This window comes from Dermacentor variabilis, chromosome 2, assembly GCF_050947875.1.
Source record: "Dermacentor variabilis isolate Ectoservices chromosome 2, ASM5094787v1, whole genome shotgun sequence".
NCBI lineage: Eukaryota > Metazoa > Arthropoda > Arachnida > Ixodida > Ixodidae > Dermacentor > Dermacentor variabilis.
Window position 1 is genome coordinate 236,898,588 of NC_134569.1, and position 13,505 is coordinate 236,912,092.

The following is a 13,505-nucleotide window of genomic DNA, read 5'->3' on the forward strand; positions in this document are numbered from 1 at the left end:
CTAAGTTCGATGTCGGCGACTGTGTGGAAAATGGAACTGACAGGTGAAGGCGAGGTGCTTGCCAGTACGGAAACAAGCGGAGAAGTTTCTCATCGTTCAAATGACCGCCCTGAACGCACTTCTCTGCAAATCTTAAGTGCCAGCAGTGCTCCCAACCAGGACTTTCAGTTCAGCTGGGAACAAGACATGGATTAGTAGCGCAAATGGTACTGACATGAGCGTTTTGTGGCGCTGTTGCGAAGAGGTGGTCATTGCCGCGAAAGGAAGGTCACAAAATTTTTGATGTGAATATGGGAGCTGTACAGGCTGTTAAAAGTATTGCAAAGGGAAAACAACTTTGACTGGTTTCTGGTCAATAATGAATGTCTCCCATAGAGGGTTGCATCATAAAACATTTCAGAAAGATCTCAAGCCTGAGTTCAGACCTGCAAGTGAGACAGCTGCTGCCAATATTTTTTCTGATGCTGTAGTGTCAGTGCACAATGTTTACAGGGAGATGGATCCTACCTTTAATAACAGCATAACAGTGGTTTATGATGGGACATGGTTAACACGTGGCCATAAATCCCACATAGGTGTTGGCACTGTAATAGAATTTTTCACAGGACTGGTGCTCAACTGTGTGGTCTTATCAAACCGATGCCATGGTTGCACGCTTGGCCCCAAAGAAGAGGATGAAGGCTATGATGATCGGAAAGGATCACACGTCTGCCAAAAAAACACAGATGTGAACTCTGGCAGAGTGTAGGTTGAAGCACCATTGACCGTTCAGGAACACCATTCAGGAGGTCCCTTAGCAAACACGGTTTGCGATATACAAATATTGTTTGTGATGGTAGCACTCTGTCAGGACACTGCTACTCTGATGTAGCACTCTGTCAGGACAAGACTTATGGATTTATTCCATTTATAAAGGAGGACTGCATTAATCATGTCAAGAAAAGGATGGGGACGGCTCTGTGTGTTCTGATCACAAAAGGCAAGAAAGGGCAACCTCTTGAAGGGAAAGGTGGCCTCACTCAAGATTTAATAAATAAACTGACAAATTACTATGGCATGGCTCTGCTTGACAACGACAATGTTCAAGACATGTAAAAGGCCGTGATGGCAACATATTATCATATACCATCTACCAATGAAGACCCCCATCATGGCCTTCGCCCGCAGGGGCCCCAAAGTTGGTGACAGCGTCAGACTGCAGAAGCAGAGAAGAAGCCTCCACCTCCTCACAAGTACCGACTTTGGAAAGCATGTTGCCAATGCATTGCTGCCCGTGTACCGCCTTTTTGACATGCAGCTCCTCAGCCATTGCCTAGGGTAAAAAACCCAAAACACTGCCGAAAGCCTTCATTCGGTCATATGGTCGCTGCTGCCAAAAGATAAAAAGGCATCATTGGTTGCGACAGAGACAGCTGTCCATGAGGCGGTCTGCAAATACAATGCTGGGGCCTGCCATGCATATGCTGAGTATTGTGCAACACTTGGACTGCAACCGGGACAACATGCTCTTCGCAGAGCAGCGGAAAAGGATGTCTTGTGGAAAAAAAAAGTCAAGCAAGGCACATCAAACCAAAGGCAAGGCACTCAAGAATCCACGCACTGAAAAAGACACAAAAGACTGCAACCCCACTGTCTTTTGATAATGTAAAATCTAAGGTACAATTTTGAAAGCCTTCTTCTCAAAATGACTTGCTTCCTGCTTTGCTTGTACCACCGATTTCTTCGTGACCACTAGGTCTATTTCAGTTCCGTTTTTTTCCCTGTATTCCTGGATGTACTGTCCAGGGCATGACACTCTTGCTTTTGCAGTTTGGCTTTACTACAATTAACGATTCGGCTACTTGCTCACAGCCTAAACACCTGTGGTACAGTCACCTCTTAAAATATGAAAACTAAAAAAAATTTCATTGCAAATAAAGAAATCTAAGAATGTCACGACCTCAACGATTCATCTTAGAATGCACAGTGCTTTGCACAAGTGTTCTATCATATTTTTTAAGTGATTGAGGCTTGGAACAAGGCCAGAAGAAGAAAAATACTATAGATAGAAAAGTTCTAAAGATATCTTTATGAAATTTATACAGTTGTATCACAGAAACGTTGCTGATAAGTCTGCCAATTTTCATAAAATCCACGAAGAAATAAAGTTGTTATCGAATGCCACATCCCCCCTTAAGAGTGGCGAAGTATTGCAGAGATAACAATTACAACGGACAGGGAATGGGAACTTACCTACACATGTGACAATCAGCGAAGCAGCTCAAGAAACAGAAATAGGGAGACGTACATGGCATGTTTTTTTTTTGTGCTCTTTTCTTATTTGCATGATTGAATACACAACAATGTTGACATGAACAGCAAAATAACATCTGAAATATAACTGCTGGAGTTCGATGTCTTAGCCTGCCGTGGTGAGCTCTGTTCACAGGGTGCATTTGCATCACAATTTGCACTAGTTTTCTACTTTGCATATTACCTGATGCCATTAATGTGGTCTGCCTCGTACAAGTGGCGACCACTCTCAAAAGCATACACACGAAGATACGTTTTCTACTACGTCAGACTTTAACTCTTCCCATATTGCACCCATCGGGCATCGTTAAACCCGCTAATGATGGTTTGAAATGCTGCTTTCGAGACCTTCCGTGCTGCCCACGGACACACTGTGCTATCGGACATGAAGGAGAAGTGTATTTTTGCTTGCTAAGCAGTTCGCTTTTCCACCCCAGGCGATGATTTTTGGATGCGCTTCGAAGTTTTTGCGATCGCCAAAGTAGAAACCAAAAATGGCCACCCGCTATCAATAGTTTGATACACTGCTTTCGAGACCTTCTGTGCTGCTCAACAACACTCTGCATCATAGGATATGAAGGAGGAGAACTATATTCTTGTTTTCTAAGCAGTTCATTTTTTCGCGGCCAGGCGGTAATTTTTGAATGCACTCCGAAGTTTCACGATCGTGAAAGTAGAAGGCAAAATGGCCACCTCAGGGAATGGGGCGTACGCTTCAAAAGATAGCAAATCTCGCAATTTCGCTGTGTCTGTGACTTATTTTATTGTTGGATTGAGCAACAGTGAGTCTGAGGATGCTGCCTTTTTGTCAGACTTTGACTCTGAGAGCGATGACGACTCAAGCCAGCCCGGAACATTGGTGGCCATAGTCCGGCACACCAAATTGTAGGGCTCGCACTTAAATTTTTGTAGTGCAATAGCTGTTGAATGAAAAATTTAGATCTTGGAGGGGCAGTTCCTATTAGACGGAGATGCATTTTGTATATCTCATAATTTTTGTTAAATATTTTTTTAGTAGATACAACCTTGTCTTTACAAACTTTGTTCAGTTTTATCTCACAGCCTTGATACTGGCAATTTATATCTTTTTGATGACATACATCTCGTTAAAAATTTTATGCATGAAAGGTGCATTCATTCTGCTTTTTGTTTATGTGTTACACGAAATACTGAATACAGTAGTTCCTTCGGAAAAAGAAATCTGGTGTAACCTACAAGAAACACTTATTGTCCCCATAGTAGAGGAAGAGTTAAAAGCCGTAGTGCAAAATCTTTGGAAGTGCCGTGAGTGCCTTCTTGCCATCGTCTGCTTCCCATTCCAGTGCTCTGACTTGTGCCATTCGCGGCGCTGCTCGCCAGCACGTAGCTGGCGCCATACAACGGCCACCCGGTGCCTATACTGCCAAGCAGGCGCATATAGGTAGATAGCTCGAGCTTATGTGTTTCAACTTTTGGTGCTATTAAGAGACTGGTTTCTTTGAAACCATCACAACAAATGCCTGTCACCTCGCAGCAACTCTAAGTTGCTGGTTATGTCAGCATTGCTCTCAACCTTGGTGTCATGCCAGCATAATGAAGGCATGCATCTTGAACTTGGACTGTGATGAATAACAATGAATGACTGAAGTATCTCAGCACAACCCATTCTCGACGAACTGCTGTGCAGGTACCACTGCACTTGCGGAGCAACTGGGAGAGCTTCTACCTGGAGCTGCTGATGCTGGCTGGCCTGGCCGTCTACTTTGGCAACTTCGTGGCTGGCCGCAACAAGAACCACCGGCTGGCTATGGCCTGGTTCCAAAGCCACCGGCAGCTGCTGCTCGACAACTTTGCCCTCGTTGGTTAGTTTGAACGAACAAATGTGAAATTGAGAATGTGTACAATCGACAGTTCTGGTTTCCGCAAACAAGTCGCATTGCCACTGGCACAGCTCATGGCCAATTTGTTTACAGTTGCTGACTGATTTTCTGGACCTTTTCAATTATTTGAACATCCCCATAACACTGCCAACTTCGCTTTTGGACCAATGTATAGAAGTGACTGAAGTTGCGAATACTGTATGGTGTCTTGCTCAATTTATTTGAAGATGATTCATGTGCACAATTTCTGGAAAAAAGAAAGGGAAACTGTGAGGAAAGTTGGCACCATTCAGCAAAGTTCCTAGATTACCGTATTTATTCGAATCTAACCTGCACTTTTTTTCCGATAAAACGGGTCTAAAAATTTCGTGCTTCTTAGAATCGAGTACAATACTAAATCTGCATTACCCTATCATAATCGGCATTTCAAAGTGGCAACTTGGTACGGCTTTTGAGCCTTGCTGCCGTAGCTTGCTCCATGCGCCTGTAGTACGTGTGCGTAGGTTAGTCCGCCATCCATCTTCCTGTTTTCTGCGTTTGCTCTGTCAGCGTGGAAGTACCAACTGCGAAGGCATGCCGAATTCATCACGATGGCGCAATTGAGAGGAAACTGCTCACGTGTGCGAAGATGGATGGAAATTGGGCCGCATCACGAGCACTCGCAGTTCCCGAAACTTGCATGGGGGACTCGCACAAACCGGAGAGGCGTTCTACTCCGGCGGCTGTTGTTTACTGCTCTATCTTGAAAGCGATCTGCGATGGGGACAGAGCCTATGAATTTAGGTGCACCGAGCTATGTGCTCATCGCTTAGTTCGCGTTGGCGCGAGAGGCCGCACAAAGTTCAATTTGCTCGCTCCTACTACCGCACTTCCTCACTCCAGTGTTTTGATAAAGAGTTTCTGCGGTCATAGAGTGAGACGTGTTCATGTTTCAGTTCAGTTGGTAAGCGAATATTTAAAAGTTTATAGGGCCGATAAAACGATTATCCTTAATATTCGTATAGCTGTCTACTGATTTACTGTGGCATTAAATGCTTCGCCTTTCGGGTGAAACTGCGACTCTTTTTTATCGCAACTTTAGTGCATTGGGAGCGACTCTTGTTTATCCCAATGAGAGAAAGTTTTATTTCTGTGTGAAAGAATGAGGTGCTACGGTACAGTGAAGGACTTTTCTCTTTTTAGGTCATGGCAAACGGATGTGCGTTACAATTGAGGGTACATTAGAATCGAGTAAATGCGGTAGCTTAGTTTTCAGTGTCCCTTGCGCTCTCATTGCTTTTGGTTTTGAGAGACCCACAGCCGCTGCGAACAGATTTGTGTGGACTCACACCAAACCTGAAAGGAACACTAAGGAAAATATAAGGGGGGTAGGGGGTTTTTAAACCTAAAGTGTTTTAATATTTAAGTTAGGATGATGAAAACTGCAGTGACTATGTATGTTCATGTGCTCATATCACTTGTGAACTCATTAAATGCTTCGCCTTTCGGGTGAAACTGCGACTCTTTTTTATCGCAACTTTAGTGCATTGGGAGCGACTCTTGTTTATCCAAATGAGAGAAAGTTTTATTTCTGTGTGAAAGAATGAGGTGCGCGGTACAGTAAAGGACTTTTCTCTTTTTAGGTCACGGCAAACGGATGTGCGTTACAATTGAGGGTACATTAGAATCGAGTAAATGCGGTAGCTTAGTTTTCAATGTCCCTTGCGCTCTCATTGCTTTTGGTTTTCAGAGACCCACAGCCGCTGCGAATAGATTTGTGTGGACTCACACCAAACCTGAAAGGAACACTAAGGAAAATATAAGGGGGGTAAGGGGTTTTTAAACCTAAAGTGTTTTAATATTTAAGTTAGGATGATGAAAACTGCAATGACTATGTATGTTCATGTGCTCATATCACTTGTGAACTCAGTTTTTATATGCACCATGCCATTAAATTATAAATTAATTATTCATGAAAACATCATTTGATCATAATTTTGATAAGCTGGCTGCACAGATCCTGCTGAATTAAATGTCATTGGATTCTACAGACGTCAAAGTTCAACAAGAGTAATTTTATGGTTTATCTTTCCTAGAACAAAAGTTATAATGCTTCAAAGTGCTCATTTGTATGACTGAGAAGAAATACATCTTTTATTTCACCCAATCTAAAAATTTAGAACTTCCCAAAGTAGCATTTGATGCCCTTTTGCACTCACTAAACATTCAGCTTTTCAACAAAACAAAATTGATAAAAATTGAGTGGACCAAAACTGAGAAAAGCTTGTCAAAAGATTCTACAGTTACGAAAAAATAAAACTGAGAAAATAGCTAAACGCAAAACTGTTTGGGTCAGAGTCCTGGCGTGCCATCACGAGCGTCCGCATTTTGCCCTCACTCCCGGAAGTTTACGATAAGCTGCAGATCTTATCTTCAGTCTGTTCCCGCCGTTGCGCACGATCGGTGCTTGTCAAGAATGTTGTATCGATCCTTGTGTCACATTGCCGATCGACGATGTTGTTAGAGGTGGCCGCTGAAACAGGTGCAGAAATCGTTGTTTCGACCAAGGAATCGCGTTCTGCGACCACACCGTCCTGTGCTGGGATCACTTGTGATGAATCCGACCAAAAATCTCACTTCCCGCTGCTTTTTTGCGCTTTTCCCCGAATTTATGTGCGCTGCGGAAGTTTCGATGTGGCTTCACCATGATCAAAGTTTCGAAACGGCGCCGAGAGTTCAGGCCTAATTCGCTCTCGGCAGCAGTGGTGCACTTCGTCTAGCTAGCTTGGCACTGTGCCAATATGCCGCCACAGTGTGCAGTCTTTGTTTAGGACGTTTAGGAACGGCTTGTTCAGTTTTTGCCGAACTTGCGCAGAGTTGCGATCTTCTGAGCGTAATCTGACAGGAAAGGCTGTCTCGAACAACGAACGAGATAATGACATCGACTCGCCGTTCAGCGTGAATAGCAGTTGATGCGGCAGGCTCTGTGAATCGAAAGGCATAATTAATTCACGTGCGCTCGCTCCGCGAGTAGGCTCACGTGGCGGGACCATTTTTTGGTGCTAAATTACGATGTGAATTTTGAGTGGATGGAAACAAGCGCGGCTGGATATTGAAGAAAAAAAACACGGCTCTTTCGAATGACACCAAAATTGGCTGCAGTAGCAAACATAGAGCAGCAGCGGTGCGATGCTGAGAAAAGCCCGTTTTTCGCGCTTCCGTCGATTAAAATTCAGCTTTCTGATGTGATATAACGTGCTGCTACAGCTAAAATACTGATATAGGATGCATGAAAATTAGAGAGGTTATGCATCAGCAGCAGCAGAACCCAAAAATAAAAGTTTCAAAAACTTGATTTTCTTTCGCGATTTTCGGTCTCAAAGACCAGCTTCCCCCCTTAGGTTGAGTTGATTCAATACTTTATTTGTCTAGGAGTTTATCGTCATTTTCTGGGTGCCAATATATGACTCTGTTGGGTGGATAACTGCCACCGAACGTGCAGCTGCCCCTCGCCAAAACCGAGGCCGTGATGTAATCATGTCACCACCTCTGCCGCTATCTGCTAATCAGCCACGCCTTTCTCAGCTGGCGGCGGCGGCGTTCTTCACACCACCTGCCTCTTGCCTCAGCTCCGTATCCTGGCTAGTGGGTGGCGCAGGCCACCCAGGTGGCCTGGTGTCGCTCCCGTGTCACACGAGAGAAATACCATACTCTTCGGCAGGTGGTGCCCCTCTGATTTTCCATCGTCATCATTTTCTCATTTACAGAAGCTTTGCTCTCGCTGCAAGTGACGAATTCGTTATTACGGAAGCTTAAAGGGACCCTGAACCTACTTTTTGACCGAAGTGGAGATATGCGTTTAAAGTTAATATAGTCAATTTCAAAAATACACTGCCACATAAAGTACGTCAATGCATTGGGCAGAAGCAGAGTTACTGGCAATCAAACACGCCCTTCACGGTGCTTCTGCTCCTTCTTCGATGCCTTGCGCTGCAAAGGCTAAGGCTGAGGAGGGCATGCCCACAACGCTCCGCCTGCTGAACGTCACCATGGCAGGCAGTGCAAGTTAGATTTTGAATGTTAACGTAGAAGCCGCTACTTCTGAATTTGGCACTTATGATGCACCAAACGTAAGCCAAAAGCGGCTGTCTTCAGCAAGCGGCAGTGCGCTTAACCAGTGGACTCGTTGCGGCAGCTGCGGTATCTATGCTACGTAGCAGACCACAGCTACTTGCAACTTTAGGGCACATGCCCAGCATTTCCTTTTTGCACGACAGGGCTTTAGTGTGTGCTCGCACTCATGTGCTCCAGTCTGACCGTGCTACTTGGTGCTGACTGGCTTTGACCTTCATCGGCTTGACCGACGGATAGTAGCCACATCCGACTTGTGCATTGTGAAGCGATATCAGAATCTGCCAAGACATCCAACCAGGAGCGGCCAGGAGTCAGCGCACGTGTGGTCTGACCTTAAGTTTCACGTGGTTTGAGGGTAGTTGACCTTCAAAACTAGTCGAAATTAGCTAGACCCGACGGCTACGATGCTGATAAGCAGGGCGGCCACAAGGTCATTTCCTATGCGGGCGGCCACGCCCGAGCATGAGCAAGTGAAAGTCAGCGTCTTCTGATAGTATGTAATCATTATCGAAATTCGAAAGCAGATTTTCGTTTACCCCTTTTACCCCTGTTTATTAATGAACTTGTTCAATAAATAAGCACAGTAACAGCATGAAGAAGCACACTGATCCAAACACTCTTCTTAATTGACATCAGCTATTGACCAATAGCACCCGCGTATGGGAATCTGCTGTGTTATGAAATACGGCGTCCAGAACAGATTGAGGAGCACGCTTCTGTTGAAAAGAGAGCGTTTCAGAGGAAGGGGACTTCGCACTGCGCTTATGAGCTTCACACGCTGCACACAACTGCAAAGCTTGGCTGAGATGTTCACAGCAGCGCATGCTATCCGCGAACTATGTTTTTTCACCAAGCCCGAGGAGTTGTGCAGGCAGGACCCCTTTAAGTCTTTCAGTGTAGCTCAACTCAATATTTTCCTTTAATGTCCCTTTAACTTTGGCCACGGGTAACCCAGCAAATCAGCAAAGATTAGGCGTGAGAGCCTAGGCAGTGTGGCTATGACACAGATTCACTGCTGGCCAGCATGGTGGCCACCAGCAAGCAGTCGTGAGAACTTTACAGCTTATTAAGTTGCTCAATGGAGATCAGGTCTGAGAACAGGCACATGGGCTATACTGAGAGCCACAGAAGTCATGTTCGGGTTCGTAGGCAACCAACCAACGTACACACTGAGTGTGCCTACCGAGCTTGTACTGACAGTTGCAGAATGCTTCCATGGCCTCAACACAAAATTTTAAGCAGTCTGAACTGTGCAACACTGCACATGAGTCTAAACTAATTTTATGTACTGCTGCTACTGTACGAAATGCTGAACAACTTGCATTTTTGCGTGAAATTACTGAACACTTTAAGTGTAAACTGCTCCCCTATAGTTTGGTTTCCTTTTCTAGAAGTAAAGGGTCCTTTAGTCTTTAGATTTGTTAACTTCTTTTTGTCGTGTAAATTTTTTTGCAATTTCCACAACTATACGAACTATTCGTTTTGAAATTTTCAGACATTTGCAGTTCACTTTGAATTCACTTCAAGCCACAAAAGTGGTACTGTATTTGCACGAGTCTAAAAATTACCGCAGCAGGTGTTCAGATTCAAGTGCAACAAAGGCATGGCACAAGGCAGGGACAAGGGACTCTTCTTTCACTGTTTGCTCGGAGCCTCATCCTTTATAATCTGTCTCGCGCCTGTGTGTTGCCACCTGTCACTGTTTTCCATTGCGGGCAGTGACCATGTTGTCCAGCATACGTAGTAGTTATCGCAAAGCTGCCACTTTCCCAGATGTTGGTCGCAGATTATGGTGCATACTTTGGTTGCGTCAACTTTCTCTCTCGGTGCATGTCACCACCATTCATAGAGTTGCATGCACGAGCTGAGTGGCAGCACTGCGCAGCGAAAATTGTCCACCCTCTAGCAACACCAATGATGAGACATGATCAGACAGTGTTTGGAGACATAGTACCAGCTCAATGGGCCACTGGCTCTGGTGTATTTCATAGCAGCTGGTTATTTTTCTCCTTGCTCTCCTGTTGCTGCCCTCGCTGCTTCCTTTCACATCTGTTGTGCAAGCACAGTAAGCATGCACGCTGTGCGCAGGGGATGATGGGCGCAAGGAGCTGGCCCCAGACGAGGCTGAGGCGGGCGGCCTCGTCAAGGACTCTGAGAGTGTCTACACCCTCTGGTGCAGCGGCCGGCTCTGCGTCGAGGGGATGCTGGTGGAGCTGCGTCTGCTCAAGCGGCAAGACCTGCTCAGTTTGATCGCGCAGATGGTGCGACCATCAGCTGACCAGCTGGTGAGTCCAGGTGTGGCGACACACTCTGCACCTTCGACCTTTTCCACTAACTTGGAACAGGGATGACAGATGGCAGGGTGTAACGGAAATGCTTTACCTCGTTATGCCTTTTGTTTGGGTTGCAGTACTGAGTACCAGGTAGCATGTACCAACAGACTGTTGCATTTGACAAGGTTTCCCACAGAGATGTGAAAACAGCTGAATCTTGCTGCAACAAAACTGGCAGGACTCAAGGAAGAAATTTGTTGCAGTGACAACCTTGTGTCATCAAATCAGTCAGAAAACAACAGCAAATCAGAACTAGTGTTGCATAAAGACTGCAGTCAACCCTAAGAACAGGCTGGCTTTAGTGACGTATAAAGGGTTCGAGCAAGTACAGACGCGAGCACAAGTAAAAGGAACAGACAGGACAACGCTGTCCCCCAACGCTGTCCAGGATGGCGCTGAGAACCCCTTATACGTTCACCATGCATGCACCAACTGGCCCTGCAAACCACACTACTAAAGAGGCTGGCTTTAGAAGATATTCTCATTAATAGATCGCATCCATGCCATCAATCAGCCATGAAATGCAACCAATGTATAGTCTATAGAGTCAAACCTCGATATATCGAACACAGATATATCGAATTATTGCGTATATCGAACATCTTCTATATCACTTGGAATATTGTGTACATTTAAAATTTTTTTATTTTGAACGGGGTTGGACGTAAAATGGATATATAGAACTCCGCCACCCCAGATCATGTGCGCTTTGTTGACAGGCAATTAGCTTTCCCATAACACCCTTGAAGATAGCGGTGGCACCATGGACGTTCCCGACTGTTGTGCACTATAGCTGCACACATTGATCACGCTGAGGACGCCATTTGAACGCAGCTGCGTATGCATGGGGCGGCTTGGCTAGTTCGACAATGTCAATGACACATTGCATTTGTCACACTGACTCCTTCTCGGTGCGGCGCTCTGCACCTGCCACTCCTCGCGAGGACTAGCGGTTTGCATCCAGAGACACGCAACAGCCCGGGCTCACTGGGCACACTTATAGACGCCTTAGCAGATGCCACTTAATACTTTCTTATTGACAGTGTTTCAAAATGCTTCAATTGACAGACAGGGAGATTGCAGAAGAAGTAGCGGCCAAACAAAGATGCTGCCAAGGTTGATCCAGCAAGCGCTGATGTTGCCCCGCTCCCGACTTCAACTGAAACTGTAGCTGCTTTGACCCTTCTATGCCGCTACTGTGGCGCAATAGAGGGCACCGGCCTATCGCTTGTGGATCGTTTAGGCTAAGTTGAGGACTCCATGTTTAAGCACGTGGCTGCCAATAAGAAGCAGACTACACTGCTGCAGTACTTTCAGCCAAAGAAATAAATACTTTGTGTGAACCTTCAAGTGAGTAGCTGGGGCGCGATCGGGGATTGTTGTTCGGAGCACGCGTTTGGTTGCGCCACGCGAGATTGGCCTAGATCACGCTGACTTCAGGCAGCTGACGCTAATTGCGTGCAGCGCAATCGAGCGCGTGCTCCCGGCTGACAAAGTCGGTGCTGCCTTGGTCAGTTGCATGCGGCGCAACCGAACGTGTGCTCCGAACAACAATCCCTGATCGCGCACTTGGGTCATTGATTGATTTGGAGGTGTTCTTGAAGCGTTTTTCATATGATCTTATATACAAATTCTGGCTATATCAAACTATTTTGCGATCACTGCACTGTTCGATATATCAGGGTTTGACTGTATATGGCTTTCATATACAGTCGAGCTCACATACAATAACAAACAAAACCCGCACGACTGTCAAAATATACATACATTCATTCAATGGCACAACATCCCACATACAATGAACGCCTTTGAGCCCAGCTGTTCGGTTACAGCGAACGGATAGCGTAAACTCAGTGCAACAAGGCAATTTGAGATAATGATGGCCTCCGACACCTTTGTGAGTTGCGGGCTGTTTTCCTGAGCCTCCTCGCAGGCGAACTACACGTTTCGTGCCGCTCTCATCGTGAGCTTACCCTCGGCCTGCCGACGCGCACTGCCCACGAGTGTTGGTGTGTGGCTTCCAAGATTACTCATCCTAGCAACACCACTCTACTGCCTCTCCTCACGTGTTCTCGCAACTACCTCATTTTCGCCTACCGTTTTCGCCGTAGCAGGCACGCTATGGTGGTGGCCGCCAGCTTGAAGTCCAGAAGTTTAGTTTTCTGGCCGTTCCCGGGCCTCTCCACACTAATCTCCACGTTTCTTTGCTTGATTGTTGCATGTGCACGTCTGCTATGTCAATTGTGGTGCTTCGTTCTCCATGTCAGTGTGTGTGGTGCAAGTGCTTTGTCCTAGTCATGTCCAAGTTGTATTTAGCATGGTGGACGGGAAGTCTGCTGTGCCTGCGACAGCCACGAAATGAAAAGCGCTGGACATGGCAATGAGGTGAGCAGTTCTGACGGAACTGTCTCAAGGTGCTGAAATCTGCAAGTTGGTGGAGAAGTAGGTGTTGAAATCAACCATCTCAACGATTCTAAAGGACGAGGAAAAGATCGCCAGCTCTGACACCGACTCGACGGACAGAAAGTGTCTGCAGAAGGCCACCTATACGGACGTAGAGAATGTGTGCTGCTCAAGTGGTTTGTTGACGCACGAGCTCGCAATATTCTGATAAGTGGACCTGGCAAAGTGGATGTTGGCAAAGGCAAGAACTTTGCATTCCTACTTGATTTTCCCGACTTCTGCCCATGCAGTGGCTTGCTACATTGGTTCAAAGTGTGGCATGGGATTGTTTTTAAATCGATTGTCAGCGAGGTGGATTCAGCAAGATACCAAGACGTTGCCTGTTGGCTTGTGACAAACCGAGCCATTATTGCAAGCTGTGCTGAGCAGGACGTGTATAACGCAGACAAAACTGCATTATTTTGTCAGAGGCTGCCGGACAAAACGCACGCCATGAAAGGCAACT

General features: G+C 45.9%; 1 protein-coding gene across 2 annotated transcripts in view; it reads left to right on the top strand.

Moving 5' to 3' along the window:
* The window catches only part of LOC142573164 (PAT complex subunit CCDC47), an 80,046-nt gene that overhangs the window by 9,557 nt on the left and 56,984 nt on the right, over positions 1-13,505 (top strand). For both annotated transcript variants that reach the window (XM_075682732.1, XM_075682731.1), the window contains exons 4-5: positions 3,959-4,133; positions 10,353-10,549. In XM_075682732.1, the coding sequence (XP_075538847.1) occupies positions 3,959-4,133; positions 10,353-10,549 (372 nt within the window). The remainder of the gene's footprint in view (positions 1-3,958; positions 4,134-10,352; positions 10,550-13,505) is intronic.